The sequence below is a fragment of the Alexandromys fortis genome, unplaced genomic scaffold (assembly GCF_014885135.2).
Source record: "Alexandromys fortis isolate MF-2015 unplaced genomic scaffold, M_Fortis_MF-2015_v1.1 scaffold_38, whole genome shotgun sequence".
In the NCBI taxonomy this organism is placed as follows: domain Eukaryota; kingdom Metazoa; phylum Chordata; class Mammalia; order Rodentia; family Cricetidae; genus Alexandromys; species Alexandromys fortis.
The window spans coordinates 6,625,670-6,644,359 of record NW_026067916.1 but is presented as its reverse complement, the minus strand read 5'-3'; the positions used below and the strand labels follow the sequence as shown (position 1 = coordinate 6,644,359).

The 18,690-nt window shown below is 36.2% G+C and overlaps 1 protein-coding gene across 3 annotated transcripts in view; it reads right to left on the bottom strand.

The window, feature by feature from the left end:
- The window catches only part of Sema3a (semaphorin 3A), a 350,207-nt gene that overhangs the window by 10,231 nt on the left and 321,286 nt on the right, over positions 1 to 18,690 (bottom strand). For all 3 annotated transcript variants that reach the window (XM_050139692.1, XM_050139693.1, XM_050139691.1), the window contains 3 exons: positions 16,904 to 16,945; positions 13,482 to 13,639; positions 9,510 to 9,577 (listed from right to left, as the gene is read on the bottom strand). In XM_050139692.1, coding sequence (XP_049995649.1) covers positions 9,510 to 9,577; positions 13,482 to 13,639; positions 16,904 to 16,945 — 268 coding nt within the window. The remainder of the gene's footprint in view (positions 1 to 9,509; positions 9,578 to 13,481; positions 13,640 to 16,903; positions 16,946 to 18,690) is intronic.

Below are 18,690 nucleotides of genomic sequence, written 5' to 3'. Positions count from 1 at the left end.
CCTTTCTTCTCATAAAAAGGTGTACACAGGAGAAATATGATTTCCATTGTTATCTTCTCATCATGCTTGATATTTTGTTCATTATCTATTTTCAAGAACAGTATTATTTTGTAAGAGCACCATACTTTAATTTCATAGAAGACATTGAAGGCAGTTATTCCATTTGAGTCAAATGTTTACCAATGACATAATGTTCATTAAAAGTTTCCTGCAAGATATATAAAGTCTTGCGTATTTGCGATTAGTATAATCTGAAATCTCCCGCTGGATCAGGCAGCTGCCCGGAGAGCGGCTGTCCTGCAACAAAGAGTGTTAATGGATAATTTATTCTATCAAAGCCGTGTTGGACTGGGAACGTGGTGGTTGCTGAAGACACCTATAGCAATTCTCGACTGTGCTGCTCACTGGGTTTACGTCACAAATGTTCCGAGTCTGGAGCCTGCTGCCTTACAGTCTTTTCTGTATGTCCACCTTTGGGAAACATCATTTCCTGTTTTGGGAGTTATTGAGATTCTTTTATAATGACTGGCTAGGGAAAAGGAACTCTGTGATCTTCCTCCCCTCTCTGCTGTCCTCGAGAACACCATCAGGCAAATGGGTAATATGCCCATGACATCTCAGGAAATCTATTCTCACCGGTGACTTTTGTTCTCTTACAGAACACACTCTGAGTGTTTCTCCATACTGCCATTTATGCTTTGCCTTATTTCTGCTTTAGTAAAAGAAAAATGATTATAAACTATCTTGAACATATTATAAAGATTTATAACACCTAGAGAATATGTGTGTAGCCAGAACTTTAATTTTTTTCTATTTCTTAAAATACATCTTGGTGATGTCATGATGTGGCTTCCATGAGATGAGATTCTCATTTATGATGTGGGGATGGAGCTGCAGCCCAGGCTGGCATGAAACTCACAGGGCCCCTGCCTCAGCTTCCCGATTGCTGGGATTGTAGGAATGCACTATCACATCTACTGTGATTTCTAGGCTAGCTAAGAAAAAAAATGTTTAAGTATATCCTTGTTACATGTTTAGAAGATACCAGAACTTTACAATCGTACATCTAGCTGTCATCTAACAACTGGACTTTATACAAAACTGTTTAAAAAGTAATAAACAACCATTTTGCAATTTAAGTCTCTCAGATCATTAAATTGCAAAAGAAAAACCCAGAATAATTCACTATAAAATTGCCGGTTAGGGCCGGAAGAGAGGACTAGGTGGTCAGGAGAACTTGCTGTGCAATCACCAAGACCTGGCATTCAGTCCAGCAGTGGTCTGTAACTCCTTCTGGGAGTAGTGTGCAGGCAGGAAAATGGCTGGGGCCTGCTGCCTTCCAGGCCAGTGAAGGAAACATAATCTCTTGGCCTAGAATATCAAGAGACATTGCTTCGAGAGATAGAAAAGACACTGGGTCTCTTCTTCTGGTCTCTCTGTATGTGCACACATAGATGTGCTGAAACCCCTAGACGGAGAGACACATACTACAGATAAGCAAGTCTTTCAAAACTAAGCTAAGCTGAAACTGCCAATTGTTTTTCAGTGAAGAGGATTAAAATTCCATCGCCACTTGTCTTTTTATCAATTTTATTTTAATTTCAGAAAAAGCAGAGATATTTCTCAGAAAGTATATTCAGCATTATTAATGTACTCCCATGGCTTCAACATGTTTGGCATTANTACATGGCATCTTCTTGACTTAGTCTACTCTCTCTCTCTCCCTCCATGCATGTATGTATTATATGCTTGCATGCATGCATACATATATATGTGTGTATGTATATATATATACACACGTGTGTGTATGTATTTTTATGTTCATACACATATATTTAAAAATATTGATGTCATCACCAACCCATCCCTTGTCACTTTTTGGCCTGTCTTGGGTTGAGGGAGAGAACACGTTAGACAGTTTGGATCTACAGAGACTTCCGCAGCTGCCTCTTTTCTCTGTACTTGCACCGTTGGGGCTTGTTTTGAGCGAGTCAGAACATAGGAGACAGGTAAGAAGAACAAATTTTCATGGAGAAGAAACCGTAACAGAAATCCTTAGTAGAACAACCGCACACAGCGGTAGTCTACCAATGATGCTGGTGCAATGGCTGTTGCAATAGTTTCATTGTTCAAAATAAAATTCCGTGTTGAGTCCACACTAAGACAAATCGTGTCATGCCTTTAATGTCGGTCCTACTTTCCTTTAAAGCATTAAAGAATGCCCCTCAGCTTCAATGCTTCATGAACTGTCTCGCTCCTTGTGAAACACGTAGTCCTATTATTTGCAATTTTTGCTAAACTGGTCATTTCTCTCCCTTCATATGCCTACCATAATTTCAGCAGATAAGAAATCAAGAAATCTTATCAGATATCTGCTGAGCAACGAACATAAATAAATACGCTGTATTTAAAAGTGGAAATCTTATATAATTTGATACCCACAGGCATAGACTATAAGTTTAACCAATATAAAATGGCAAAAGTATTATAGTCCTACTATGATAGAATATTTTATTAAACTACTAGTTAAATGGATACATCTTAATTTTAATGATAACATAATTGATTTGAGATGTAGTGAAAGATATGTATGATTAAGCATATTACATCTGAAAATTATAATAATAAGAGGACAAAGCTATTTGAGATGCCATATGCATAGTGTTACATTTTTCATGAAAGCCTATGTTAGCAGTGGCTCATAAATAATGTACATTTTCAGAAAGAAAACAACCTAATTTAAAAAATTTTTCAATTGTATTTTATGCTATAGCCTTTTGTCCTGAAAACTACAATAGACATTAAGAGTATAGTTATTAACCTGGTAAAATAAACTCTCCTGGGCTCAACACTCTGAATAGAGCAGAACAATTGAAAGCAACTAAATATTAAAATTATTTAAAAATCAGCAGTATGTTTGGGTAACACAATGTTTCAATATGTTGCAGCTGCTAATGACAAGAAGTAATGTTTCTGAGGAAGCAATCTTCAATTAATCATTTCCTCTTTTAGTGGAATAATTTATGGAAATGAAACGAGACTAATAAAGCAGAAAGAATGGGAGGAAAGAAAGAAGTTAAATAAATTGCTTCCTTTTGTAACAACAGAAAGTCATGATATCCATCATTTGGCCAGAACTATCATGTTGCTTAAGGCCTTATTTAGCATTTGATTCTCTTCCAATAGCACGGAAATAGAAGGGATCACATTTCAGCTGCCCATTTATTTCTTCTCCATTTTAACCCCATAAACATCTTCCAAGATTGAAAGGGGAACAAATGTAACAATCTTGGAAAATACAATGTCATCTAGGAGACAGATGGATGAGGTACTGAGCCACATAGTCATTCCTTCTTCGATTTCAGGTATTGGATTTTGATGTGTTTTTCCCTTATTGAGAATTAAGTTTCACAGACAATAACCATAAAAATCAAACACAAGTCAAAAGAGAGGCAGATAGATAGAAAGTAATTTCACTAGTCATCTTGGATACTTTGGAAATATAGTTACTAGGTTATGAGATGACAAATCAATTCTAGTTGTTTTTCTACACTGTATTTGTAATATTTCTCATTTATATTCCCTGTGAAGCATCAAGCAAGAAAAAAGGAAACACTGGCCTACCAGTCTCGTGAAACATAAAAGAGTAGCATTATGTTCTTAAGCAAATGATCATTAAGTCTTTCTTACTGATATGTAGATGACTATCCAGAAATACAACATTTTACCACCCCAAGGATTTCAAGTAGGTGAAAAACATCTTCGTAGCAGGCAATCACAAGGCATATCATGGAGGACGGGGCTATATGTCATGGAATAATAAAAAAAATTAAAAATGAAAATGAAGAAAAATCATTATACCATAGCCTTTCCATGCATTTTACTTCTGCAATGGAGATGATCAGCAAACAATTTACCAATTGTCTATATTTAGGGGAGTGAAAAAATCTAAAATATAAATTACAGCATGGGAAAAGAATCGCACTTGTTTATCAGTGGGATTTCTGTGACATGGTTTTTCAATGGTCATGTTTCTGGTTGCAGCCATTAGTCTGTAACTGTTGATGGACTGTCATGCAGGCAGGCAAGCACATTCCTTTCTGTTTAATCCTTCTCCTAGAAATGTGACCAACTCCAGTGAAGGTTAACAAAAAGACTAAACGACATCTTACAGAAAAAGTATATATCGACTTGATAAAGCCTATTAAAATTATAAACTACATTTTAGGCACGAATCAGGATGTGTTTTTTTTTTTTTGTTTCTGGGTATTACTTATCCACTAGGATATCATGTTTTGAATTGTAAAATTCAGGTACTTTTCATTATTTCTCCTGCCGTTGGGTTTATTTATTTGGATTGGTTCTTAGGTTGTGCTGGTCAGCATATGGACATTGAGAGGGACAGGCTGATGGGAGAGGGGATCTTAGCAGTATCATTTTATAGTAATTAATTTATTGGAGAAGGTAACTCTCTAGTCACTAATTTGATAGTGTATTTTAGCTTTAGAAAAATTGTTCTGAAACAATGATGAGATCAATGTGTTTGTTGGGAAATGAAACATGAGACTTGGGATAGAATAGTTATACCGGCTACAGCTATATTCTATTTTATGATATTACCACTATAGTGTTTCTTAGTACAGGGCATGATGAGAGACAAAGGCTTAAAGAGTGGTGTCAATATACATATAGTTACTGTAATATCATGAGTCTATGTGCAACATCTGGTATATTTTATTTTCATGATTTTATAGTGTATGCATTACCAAAAAGAGCAAAATAATCTATATGCCAGAGCAACATTGCCATAGAAACAATTGCTTCAAAAAAATAGAACAGGAAACATAGAATTTAATCTTTCATTTACTTTCCCCAAGCGATTTGATGGGAGATAGGAAACAATCATTTGCAGAAGCAGAACCCTCCCATAAACAATAATAAAAATACCGTCTTGTATTATAATGATACTTGATCCTTTTACCTTTTGGAATTGAAAAGTGCAGACAGCTTAGAATTCATCTTTATAGTAACTAAACTTAAGTGCACAAATAGATTATTTTGGGCGAGATGAAGATTTTTGTAAAGAAAATAAAATAAATGAAAATATCGCAAACCTCACACACATTTAGTCCACATAACTGGTTGTTTGCCTAAGGCAACATCTAAGGACAACTGCTCTTCATTGATTGCTCCAGTGGAAAGAGTTCCAAGGACGTTCATAAAAGCCATGGTAGGCAATACCATATGACTTGCTCCTTCAACATATTCTCATTACATCTGAACTGGTCTGAGTTAGCTGTGTCCTACCTTTGCTCTTGATCAGGGTTGAAGCTTCTTTATTTCAGAAGGAATTCTTCCTTATCTTTCTTCCCCATGTCAAACTCTACTGACCTGACATATGCTGGGATTAGATGCCCTGTCTCAAGATATAAGTCTACCTGGTTTGTGTGAATGCCAATCTTAAACCTTCATTACTGACACTTTATAAATCAAAGATTAGTTTGGTCCTCTCTTTTCTTCCTCTTATGATTTGGTATTTTTTTATTGTTTCCTTCACTTGCATGGGCATTTATTTCCCCCTTAGACTTTTAGGGAAGATTTCATCCGAGAGAGTGAACCTGGAATCCTGCACTACATTGCCACTATTGGGCCATTTTGTTTCTTAGCAGCTCATGGTGTAGTAGGATATTTAATCTTCTTCACTGTCGCTTCTTTGGTGGCATGTTATAATTTACAGAACTTGGGGTTAGAAAATGATGACTTCAACATCTAGGTCAGATCTCAAGGCTCCTCTTTGGGTTAAGTGCTCATTATCATATTTGGAATATGGTAGAGTACAGGTCATAGAATCATTTTTTTTTTCAAAATACTAAACTTGTGGTTTAGTACTGCCAAAGTGATTTTATGAAATTTGGGTATGATTTTTGATGCCAATCAAGACATAAATTGAGATGGGCTAGCTGCAGAGATAATTTAGAAGATTGACTTCCGTTGATATTTCATCGTGGGACACTATAAAGAAACTGCATGTATGCAGAACAGCCAAGAAAGCCATTAGAAAGTGAAATTGAGTGAGGCCACTTAATTAGAAGATAGGGCATAAAGTATCTCCATGATTCAGAAATTTAAGATGGTGGTATGAATTTTAAAAATGAAACTTTTTGCTTTCTGAACACAAAAATCATAAATCGTGTTACGGCTCATTTTGGTTTGAAAGGAGGGAGGAAAGGGAGACAGTGGAGAGGTAATTGAGTTGGCCAGTCATTTTCTTAAATGTGAAGTTGGACAAGCTCCAATTGCAGGCGTACTCTCCCTTGAGGGTAAGGAATGGACTGGAAACAACCTGAATTCTACATTAGTATTGTGCCTGGCACGTTATAGAAAGACACAATTTCCCAGCACATGTACTATTAGGGTTTGATATTAAGGCTTTGGTTAAGTCGCCACGGTGCCAGAGAAGAATGCTTTGGGATCAAGAGAAGTGAAGTGGATTTTTCTGTTACATCCAGAACAGTCAACCTGACTACTACTTTGCACAACAGGAACATTCAGGGAGGGCGTGTTGAAGGTTATATCAGAAGTGCAATTTCTTCCACCTTAATTTCAAGGTATTTTATAGAGAGTCACTTTATTAAAAACTCAGGATATATAAAATACAGTGTGTTTACCGTTACAGCTGGAAGCGATCATACTGAAGTGTATAATTTGGCTGCATGTTGCTTAGGAGCTTTCTGTGAAAAAAAAACCATCTCATATCTCTACCTGTTTCCATATGAGCACATATATTTTATTGAATGTGAGAAGTGACATTAGCAAGACAACATGTATGATTTAAACAGGGGTGGACTCTGGATTGGGGCCCATTTACTTTCAAATATTGACATCTATTATTCGGAGATAATTCACGGATCCCTAATGGTAAGACTGAGCCTGGCCAAATGGGGATTCCTGGCTGGCTCTCCACCCATTTGAACTTTACTGTAACCTACGGTGTGTATGCTTTAAATTTGGTCAATTAGCAACAAAAGCAGCCAGCGAGCACAGAGACCCTTGAGGAAGGAGGGTTTTATGGCTTTGGAATTTTGTGGGCTCTTTGGTCCTTTAATCCCATCTCAAACCTGAAATGGAGGTGGTTACCAACCACAAAGAAACAATAGATGGAGTTCTTGCTACACTAACATGCTCCAAGTCCTTCTCATTCCACAGCACATATGGATTCTAACTGGGCTGTTTGAAGAAGAGCTCTCTCACACAAAACTCTCTTTACCGCTAAGCAGCTCTATGCACTTAGCTTTCATAGGCTTGAACCAGCACAAGGCTGCCCAAATATAGCTTCAAAATGAGAAACGTTGCCTCAAAGGAAACCATTCAATAACCAACAATGTTGATTTGGACATGTCATATTTTTTTACAAGTCTTTGTTCATTTTTTTCCATTTGTATATGAGATATTTCTAGCTCCAGTAGATATTGTTTTTGAAATAGTATAAGAACTCTGCTACAAAGGACCAATGGAGATATCACCAAGATGATACATGTATCATGTATCACTGTTATGATTCTTAGAACAGTTTAGCAATATGTACATAATTAACTATTATTAATCAAATTAGAGCCCACAGTGATATTTCTCTGTGTGTGCATGCAAATATGTGTGCATATTCATGTGTTTGCAGGTATACATATGTAAGGATGTGGTACACAGATAATGCACATGGAGACCAGAGGGTGCTCGTCAATGTTGTTTCTTGGGCAATGAACTTTTGGCATCTGCCTGTCTTTGCCTTCCAAGTATTGGGTTACAAGGACACTCCATTAAGCCTGGCATTTAACACAGGTGCTGAGGATAATAAAGCTTAGTCACTTTACTAACTGACACATATCTTTAGCATTGTGATATTTCTTGATAAACGGTATTATGAAAAATCATATTGCATTTCTGAATATGATGTTGGTGATAAAAATATATCTCTTTTTTCATGATGCTACTTAGTTAAAATCACTACTAGAAAATTAAAATATTAAGTGTTTCCATTATTTTTTGAAATGCTTAGATGATTCATTACCGTTCATTCAAAATTACTGAATGTTTCTAATATTCAAAATTTTATATCATTACAAAAATGTAAAAAGCCCACAAAGATACCTATGAATTATAGTCTGACTAAAATAATTTAAGTTCTTCCTGCTTTTGTTTGTGATATGTATCTGTACCTATCAAGATACAAGCACATAAATTCTTCAATATGATGAATTAATAATTACTATTTCCTCATTTATGAAATGATATGGTCCAATATTTTCACTTGAAATGAATTCATGGAAAAATTATAGCTATTCAATTGTGAAAATGGAGACTGCTCCCTGTAAAACTTGGGGAGGGTGTGCTAGTATAGACACTTACCTCAGTCTAAGACAGAGCTAAAATTTTGCTCCTATTCTATGGTCCTTTTCTTCAAAGTCAGGAGAGTAGCCCACAGGAAAGCCAGTGACCAAGAATGTGTAAAGCGGGGGATTTTTAAGCATTTGCTCCAGCATCTCCTGATTCTCCCACAATTTCACCAAGGATCTTTGAGGCCGATGCCAACACATTGAGACTATGAACAAGGGGGCCTGCATTTCAAGAAGGTAACAGATCTTGCAATCTGTGCTCAAGTGCTACGTGTAGTGGCGGCTCCCCCTTAGCATACATAAAATAAGAATATTCTAGACACCTAGTAAATCAAATAAAAATTAACCAAGGACTGGCAAGAGTGTCTTGTGATGCTGGCCAAAGCACCTGAAGAGAAAACAGGGTAATCACAGTCGGGGACAGTGCCCGTGCTTTGCGTGCTAACTATTACTTTTTAAACGTTCATTAGTGTCACTGCCATTGAGAAGTTTCCCCAGCAGAGGGAAGCACAGCTTCATTATTAATCTCATAAATTGAAATAGGGAGAAGGAGCCTGCACTCCAGTGATACATTTTAAGTGGAGGTTGGCTGATGTTTCAGATTAAATAAGCAACTGTGTCGTTTAACAAGTCTTAATATCTTGTAGAAAGCATACAGTGTATTGACTCCAAATTGCCCACTTCAAGGAAATATACAATTAGTATTTTAATGTAAAGACATTGCTTCCTTGTCCATCTGACTGAAACAGAAAGAGTATACTGGCTTAGCATCATTGGCATATAGATATATGGCTTCTTGGTCGATTTTAACATTATTTTTTTAAGTTTGTTTGATATATTTTAATGAATTTCTGTTGCCCATTTCTTTGGCTGGCTAACATGTAAAAGTAGGTCCATAGACCTGGCTTCTTTTTGTCCATGTAAGAAATTTGAGTTTTATATCTCATAGAAATCTAAAATCTTGAATTTCTTATACTTGTGATCATAAAGCTACTCCTGTTTTGTGCATTCTTCAACATTTTCTTCACATCAGACCATATTTCCGTTAAGTATTTGAAAAGATGTATGCGCTCTTGCCAGTTGAAGATGAGAGGGTTAAAGACAAGGAGTGTGACTTACCATGGTGTTGTAAGTCTGAGCAGTGGGTTAGTGGGTCTCCATTTCTGATGTCTTGTCGTCTTGTGCGTCTAAAATAATTATATTTAAGAGACATTATTCTATCTCTGTTTTTCCAGTCAGAGATTTCTGATATGAATGAAAAATCAAATCTTATTGACTATTACAGACAATAAAAGAAGACATGCATTTGCATCCAGTGTGGCTGTGTGAGGGGTTAAAGGTGGTCAAACTGGAAATACAAGATCCTCAGTTCCAGCAACTACAGCCCAAGGTCTTTAAACTATTACTAGCAGACTTCCTTGCCTGTTTTCTACCAGGTATCCATCAACAATAATCTAACACCGGGAATCTCTGACCTTAATTTTATATGAAATGAAGTATAATATATTTAAACAGCAACGCATTTCTTCAATAAACATGATTGACCTATTGTCTAAACATGATTGGACTATTGTTCTCATCATCAACGTGGTTATAAGCTTGAAAACTAAAATTCACATGAATGATGATTTCTCTTACTGCACAAACCTATTTTTAAAATATACTGTTGTCTAGCTTTCAAATATTTAAACCAAGAATTCTTTCCTTTATTGCCTTATATTTTTTTATGTCAGTATTTTAGAGAAAAGCATCTTTATTGTGTATCATTTGATCTTTTGTGGAAATAAGGATTGAACTGAGGGCCTATTGTATTGCTCTATCATTAAAGTATACCTCCAACATGGGCTCCTTCTTTGTTTTAGATAGGGTCTCATCCTATAGTCATGGCCAGTCTGCTGGGATTTGAGGTACATACCACCATGATTGCCCTATCCTATGGTTATGATTGCAAATCTGTTTGTTTGTGCATTGGAGAGAGTAGGAAGACAACCAAAATGTTAAACCTAAAGGTAAGTTCTCCTTTTGCTAGGAGAACGGGTGAACCAAGATGGCCTTCTCTTTCAAAGAAGAGAAGAATGTACATATCACACTAGAGTTCTTGTTCTTTCCAGGGTTCTCAAACTGTATGTGAAGAGTCCTGCAGTTAGACATACTTGGAAGAGGAGCTGGCCTCCTGCTACCTGATACAAAATAGATATGAAAATGGAGAGATAAGAAATATAGAGAATGGCTGTATGTAACACACATGGAAAGTCTGGTTGTACTTGACCAATTTTATTTTCTTTTGTCATCAATTTAAAGGTATTATCTTGCGATAAAATTAGTTACCATCCTTGAAAAGGAGCGCCTTTATTGGTCATTGAGAACTGTCAACATGGAATTCATTATAGTACCCATGAATTTAGAAGTGTAAAGTATTCAAGGATTTCTATTTGTGGAAAGAGTGAGACTATCAAACAGATGTGCACATTTGAAAATTGAGCCAGAAAGAGAACTGTGAAACCTGAACCTTAGAGCACTGGGGAAAGTCTTTCTCAATGCCCAAGCTTTAAAAGCTGTTCTCAGAGCATCTACATGGTATAGGGACTCTACCACACTCCTCAAACACATATCTAGTGTGAGACATGTGCAGTTAGATCAAGTAAAATCTGGGAGTCACAAGAAGAACAAAAGCACAAGTGAAACACTTTTGGTCTTAATTTGTGTGTGTGTGTGAGAACCACTTTCAAATATATACAAACTAGTTTTAAGTGACAGTTGTTATCTTTATCTCTTTTTCTCCTTCTTTGATAAGAAATACTTAAAATTCAAACATCTCTTTACCAAATTTTGTGAAGTTCCTCAGTATTATTTAAATTAAAAATGCTCCTCATTTTAATATCAAATATGAATTCCATATGTACATTTGAGTAAATGTACCCTAGAGCCAAATAGCTTTAAGAAGAACAAAAATTTAACCTTAAGCAATTCATAACTGTCACAGGAATGAATGCATATTTTAATGTATTGAACTATCCATAGTTTCTTTAATCAATATACATTATCTTCAAATTCAGCTAGTTTTTTCTACTATAAAATTCCAACAGATTTTGAAAGCACTAACCATAACACTTAAATCTAGAATTTTGAAAGATCAAGAAATCTCTGTATGTACATGGTCTGCATTAAGAATATTTACATTTAGTATCGGTGTGATTCTGTGTTCTAGTTATATGTTAATATAATGAAGTTACTTTGTTGGTGAATGTCTTTACAAAGATATACTTTATAAAGATATACAATTTATTTATTGTATGTATGTGTTTGTGCATCTGTGTATTCATGGATGTACCCTGAGACCAGAAGAGGGAGCTGGAGACTCTGAATCTGGATTTACACGTGGTTGTGAACTGTCTATGTGGGCCTGGGAACTGAGCTGGGTGCAGTTCTCTGTAAGAGCAGTAAATCCCCTTAACCACAGAACCATCTCTCCAGGCCCAGTGGTAGATGATTCAATAGTAAGACAATATAATCTAAAACACCAATGAAAATATTTAAGTGGATGTTAGGGTAATGCTTTCCTATTATAGTTGTAATATTCCGATGCTACAGAGCACACTTCAACCACTGCAAAAGGCTGATATTCAGAGCTCCTTAGGAAACGCTGTCTATGCTGAAACAAAGTTAGATTGCTCCTAAAGTGTACTGGTTTAGGGATAATGGTGACTTCCTGTTTGAAGAGGTCAGTGTGCTTGGTAGTAGACTTAAAGGCACATGAGCAAGATATTTCATATTCTTTTATTCATCCATCATTACATCTTCCTGAAACAGTAAGTATCAATAAAGAAAGGCAGCTATCAGCAAAGAGTAGAGAAAATAGTTATATTACTGCTTTGTCAAATTAAGAACTACTTTTATTTTATTAAACACTAGTAAGTTAATTTGCAACTTTAGGATGTATATAACAGTTCTTTGTAATATGAGAGTATGTCTTGAAAAAATATTACATTAATTGATTATATTACCATTCTATTTTATTTTAAAACTTTTATATGCAATGTATTTTTATCATATTTTTACTTCTCCTCAAATCCCCCTTCATCCTTCCCATTCTTTAAGCATTGAATCTTGCATAGGAAGCTGCAGTTTCGCAAATTCTCTATGTGTTGTTCTCAGTCATGTCTAAAATGTCTAAAAATGATGATGATGGTGGTGATGAAGATGTAATGGTGGAGAGCAACAGAGAAAGACACTTGTTATTAAAGTCTGACCTACACAAGTGTACAGGCACACACACACACATCTATATGCTCAAAATACATTTACAGCATACACAATGCAGACAGGATCTTTTTTGTTTGTTGAATATGCACACCAGGCTGGCTGGCTTGTTCTGTCTCCTGTCCCATCTCACAGGCTACAGAAGCACTGGGAATACAGACGTCCACACCACATCCAGCACGTGTAGATTTGGGGGATCACACTCAGCGCCTCACACCTCCATGACAAGGACTGTACCCACTAGCACATTGGCCCAATCATCATTTTCACTGTTTAGGCTAGGATCTTTTATATTCCTTGGATTCCATAAAAGCAAATGAACTCCCGTCTGTTAAGGAATTTCTTTTCATTTGGTAACATAAATGGCCTTATTAAAAACGGGCCATAATACCTCTAGATAGATAAAAGTAGATAGAATATTGAGTTCAAAGAGCACAAGGCCCAGACTTAGCTCTAGTTTCTCTTCATAACTTTTTCGGAATTTTGGCCTGGTTTCTCCCTTTTTAAAATAAAACTGCGAATCTCAGTTGCAATGGTAGGAATTTAGGGATATCGTGTTGCTGCCCTAAAAGTCCTTCAGTTATTGGTTCTTATTTAGGATTCAACTTTCCTACTGTTCATCCATCTTCTTGTCTTGTGTTTTTTAGGAAATGGGAAAACAAAACAAACAACAGCAAAATAACAATAAAAATCCTATTATGTTAATACCTCAAATCTCTCTTTATTTGCACATTAATAAGGCAGTGCGCTTATTTATAAAGAGATGTTCCAGAAAGCAAATCAGTAAGTCTGCGAAGAAACATTGTATTTCTTCTTTATTGCTCATCTTACCTTTTGGCAGTGGGGAAGTAGCGGGAACAGGATGACCCATCCCAGGCACAGTAAGGGTCCCGGGCGAGGCAGCATTCGGCACAGGCTTTGCCATAAATGTCACAGCGATGCAGAGGAAGCTGGACGACCCCAGCAGCTGAGCCAATGTAGAGCTGTTGCTGTGGATGAGTTAAGAAAACACTCGTTGGGCGTTCTCTTTTAAACTAACTTGTTTAGGCTCGTTATCAATACATTATATTTATGGATCATAATTGTTTAGATAGTTTCTAAAGGTCTAGCAGACAGTACAGTTTACAGTGAAGGAGAAACCATTTCTAAGCATCTGACTGCAACAGGAAAGAGAGATGGTTTTCCCTCACTAGAGAACTGATTAATGATAATAATCAAAGCCTCAAGTAAAAGTTATATAAATGCTATGCCAGAGGACAGGTGGTTGGATAAAAGCCACTGCTGCCAAGCCTGATACTCTGATGGAGGCTGTAGGGACCCACATGACATAGGATGAGAACTGACATTCCCAAACAGTTCTCTGTCCTTCACACCTGTAAACTGCACTGTGACATGCCCCCACAACATGAATAAAAACATGAGTTTTTTTTAAAAAAATATGTGAATACTGAGACATGTAATAATAGTCCATAGGAAAAGACTTTAAAGTATATTTTAATTTTCCTATTATATGGATAAAAACTGAGTTTTAGAACAACTTCATCGTGAACAATAGGATGCCCTTTGACATTGTAAATTGCTTGATAGTCAGAAATGGACACGGTCAACTTTGCTTTTTCAGAGACTTTCACTTACAGACTACACATGTGTGTGTGTAAGTTGAATGTACACTAAAGTGTTTAATGAAATTTAAGAAATTATTAAGGAGTGTTTTTAAAGATAATAGGCTAGTGCTTAAAGCTAAACAATAAATTTAAAAAAGCTATTTATAAAAGAATAGCATGAAGTAAGAATAACAAATTCATTTCCTTGTACATACATTTTCCTTGTTAAATATTGCTATTCTAAGAAATACAATAAATAAAATTATTATGCATATTAATAGATATTTAATCTGTTTAGTCATATTCATTTTAGTGTTATCCTGAATGAGTTTGTAAATAAGCACAGATAAAATTGGTTTATTTCTTAGTAAGAGAATATGTTTTATCTTTTTTAATATAAAGAACTTAGATATCCACTGTAATAAAAATGAGGCAGATATACCATACTTCGCAAATGTGAAATTACTTAGGGCTCTGTAGCCATAGCCAGGAACACAGTTGACAACAATGAACATGAACATGATGACACTGACATTAATATCCTAGGCTATTTTGATACTTTTGAGACAGTTTCAGATAGCCTAGGCTATCCTTATTCTCCAGGATCCTGTGCCTTCATTCCAATCAAATGTTTGGATTATGGGTGTTGCACCTAGCCCTGGTTTGGGATCCTATTTGAAAGGGTCAGTGACCAAATTGGCCATGCTATCAAAAGACCTTATGCTTGGCTAATAATGTTTCAGAAGCATATGCCAAATTCATAATTATAGATTTATGGGCATAGAGCATTTGAGTAGGAAAAGAACTGCCCAGACAAAGTATCTATATCTGACATTCGCCTTTGGAGAAAAATAGAAAAAAATGTATAGTAAAAAGAGAAAAAGCAAAGTGAGTAGAGCTGTCCAAATGAGATATGATTATGAAAACCCAAACTCCAATAAATTGTCCCAAATTAAATGCAATTCAATCTCATTTTGATTTCATCATAATTCTTCAAGATTACTAATGATACATAAAATAATCATGCTATTCACAGAAAGCATAGCGGCTTGCAGGCATCACTGAGCATAATCCAGTGACTAGCTAGAAACCTGATGTGTTTTTCTGCCCAATTTAACATCGCCGCAGGAGATTTCGCTAGTCTCCTCACGAGATGAGGGCCACGAGCAGGACAGGATTTCATTATCTAGAAGGTTAGTTATATCGTCACTCGTCCCCCCTAAAATGCTGTCTCACTTTAAAAATGCTTCTAACTGTGGATGAAATTGAGTCCTATTGAGTGAAATCCATCTTCCCTCTATCAAGGATTCTTTTACTGTGATAATTCAAAATGGCATTTTTTAGTTGACTGTTATATTAATGGGAAATATTTTTTAAATGTTTAAATTCTTAATTGTTTTCAAACAGGATGTTTTGCTAAATTGGATTTAGAGGTGATTCAGTAAGGATCGACTCTGAAGTCTAGCAGGGAATAAATATAAATAAATACCTTTAAAATCATTACAGGAAAGGTTATCCCTGTCTAGCTAGCTTCCATTCTGGAAAGCCCCGGATTTCCTTGCCAACATGTGACAGTTTTTAGATATGAAGAACAGGTGAGTAACATGTTAATGAGGTGTAAGATAGCAGTATCGTGCCAATAACGTCTGCACTCCGAGGTTAAATGTCTTGGAGATTATCGATCTATTTTCATACATCTGTGTGGAAAGGCACACGTTGCATTTTGTTGGCACCATGATTTAGTGTTTTGTTCAAGGGGCAGAACACTGTCAAAGGCAGGTCACGCAAATATATCAGAAATAACGATGGCCAACTGACTATCTTATTCATGCTTCTGTATCCAAGCTTTTACAACAGGAAGAACACCCTCATTCACTGTCATTTTTATAATATGTTGACTTATTAATGGACTTCAGCTCTGGGTACCCATTTATTTCCAAAATTGTCATTCAGATAGTGGATATAATTTGTTAGAAGTCACACTCTGAGTCACATCCACAGTTATTGAGAAATCACCTGTTTTTCTTCTGTGTTTGTCAAAACATCCATTTGATATGAATGAAAGACTAAACATAAGTGGCCCTTAAGTTCTGAATTCTGGCAAGCCAGAATATTCTACTCGGTAGTGCTTGGTTGTTGTTGTTGTTTTTTTTTTTTTTTTTTTTTTTTTTTTTTTATTTTCGAGACAGGGTTTCTCTGTAGCTTTTGGTTCCTGTCCTGGAACTAGCTCTTGTAGACCAGGCTGGCCTCGAACTCACAGAGATCCGCCGGCCTCTGCCTCCCGAGTGCTGGGATTAAAGGCGTGTGCCACCACTGCCTGGCTTGGTTGTATGTTTAACTGAAGTGAAAGCCACCTTTTTTGTTCTCACCATACAATACTACTGAAGGTAGGTGTTTCTTTTTAAGCTAAGTTATTCCAAACATAATAACCAACAGCTTGCTTTTATTAACCTCTAAGGTATAGGATTTTATTAATCTGCAAAGCACAGATGTACAATTTTCATTCCATTCGCTTGTTAGAATAGCAATACTTCTTTGCTCTTTGACTCTTTCCAGTCTATAAAATGTGATGGATGATAAATAGATCTATCAAGTACAAAGTCAAAACCAATGAAACATACTGCTGACTGCAGCGTCTTAGGATTGTACCTGTTTCGTAGAAAGCTCCATTGCTGATATGGTTGTGGGTTCCTAAAAAAAGAAGCAAAAGGAGTGTATGATGAAAGAGAAAAGATAATGTGTAATTGGTTAGCGCACTTACTAAGTTCTCAGAGAAATGATGTCACTGTTGACAACAAATAGCATAACTGGAAATAAGATGTGTGAAAGAAGCCGGAGAGCTAAGTGCTAGATACGCGAAGCCAACAGCGAGGGTCCAGTAGCACCATCGGCATAAAAATCCTTAGGGATCCTGAGTGCAGCTGGGCAAGGTGTGTTTGTCACCCACCGACTGCACTTAGAGAACATCTCAGTGGGTCCATTGAAGTCAAGAGGAAGTAAATTCTCTACTTCCCCTTCCTTACTTATTTCTTTAAGTGCACTTTCCTCTGCTTCGCCTCCTATTTGTCTGTGAGACAAGGACAGGCACCACACGTCTTCCTTGGTCCTTTGGTTTAGGTGGAATCCGGGCGCTCGGACCTGAACGCCATCAGGTCCATTCACCCTTTGACCTCTCCTACAGCCCTTCCTCCGTGAGCTTTCATTTTCAGGAGCAGAATTTGCGAGTGCAGTTCCATTGTGCCTCAAAATCGCTTATTGATCATTTCCTCTTAGTCTTTCTCATTATCTCTTCTGTGCCTTCCTTTCAGTCCGAACAGGTTCACCTTCCCCCTCCCATTCTTCCCATTCTGCCTTTTGTTCACGGAGCTGGGCAGCCATGGCACTGCCTACCCCACATGCAGAGGCAGAGCTCAGACACCCCACTTCAAACCCGATGGCAAAAATTCGCACGTGAGTTTCTTAACAACTTATGTACAATCTGCCTGGTGTACTAGTGAAACAAATTATTAAGGATGTGTGGTAATTCAATGGGCTAACTTAGAGATTTTTAATACTTTTCTATTTTACAGTTTAGGTGAGTGATGGTAACTATTAAATATAATAATGATTTTTCAAGGAATTATCAATCACAAAGACAACTATGAGGCAAACAATGTCAGGCCATTGTGTCTACATAGAAAGGGTATGTTTACTATTTAGTATTATCAAGGCATAAAAAATAAATCTGTATTTCATGAAAGATACTCTGTTTTAAGGCAATTTTTAGGTTCTACAATATTGGAACAAGTTAACTAATAAAGAAATTAAATGTGTCAGGAGACATTTCCATGGCGATTTCTCCCCCTCTAACCATTTCACATGAGAATTTCTCATTAGGCTAAAGAAATAACTGAGTTCATGCGGATTTATATCGAAGAAATTTTATAGTCAAGCTTGTTCAAGGCATTGAAAGTTAACACCCACAGTAATAAAATATGAGGTCTAAGTTCTTTTTAAAATAAAGTTGAGTGAATTTTCACTTCCAATTTACTGACAATACAAAAGCAAAAACATCTATTACGCAAAGGAAAATGGGTTATCATATGTCAATTGTAAAACGTGAGACAAACTTGAAAACACATCAGATTTCATGAAGACATATTATGCCAACATTCAAGATCAAGTTCATGGTATCCTTTATTAATATAACCTTATTTATTTTTTATGCCAGGAAGTTAGGAACAGTTTAGAATGTGGACTGCAATTGAATTTTAATGCACAATATATTACAGTGACATCCATTTAAATAAGCTGTAATTTTCCTGAGAAATAACTGGTGGAGAATATGACTTCCCTTTACAACAGATGCAGCTTCATAACCATTTTTTTCCATGAAATTGCAAATTCACTTGTAAATTCAATTGGTGTTCATGGATAAGAAAGTGAAATAAGAAACA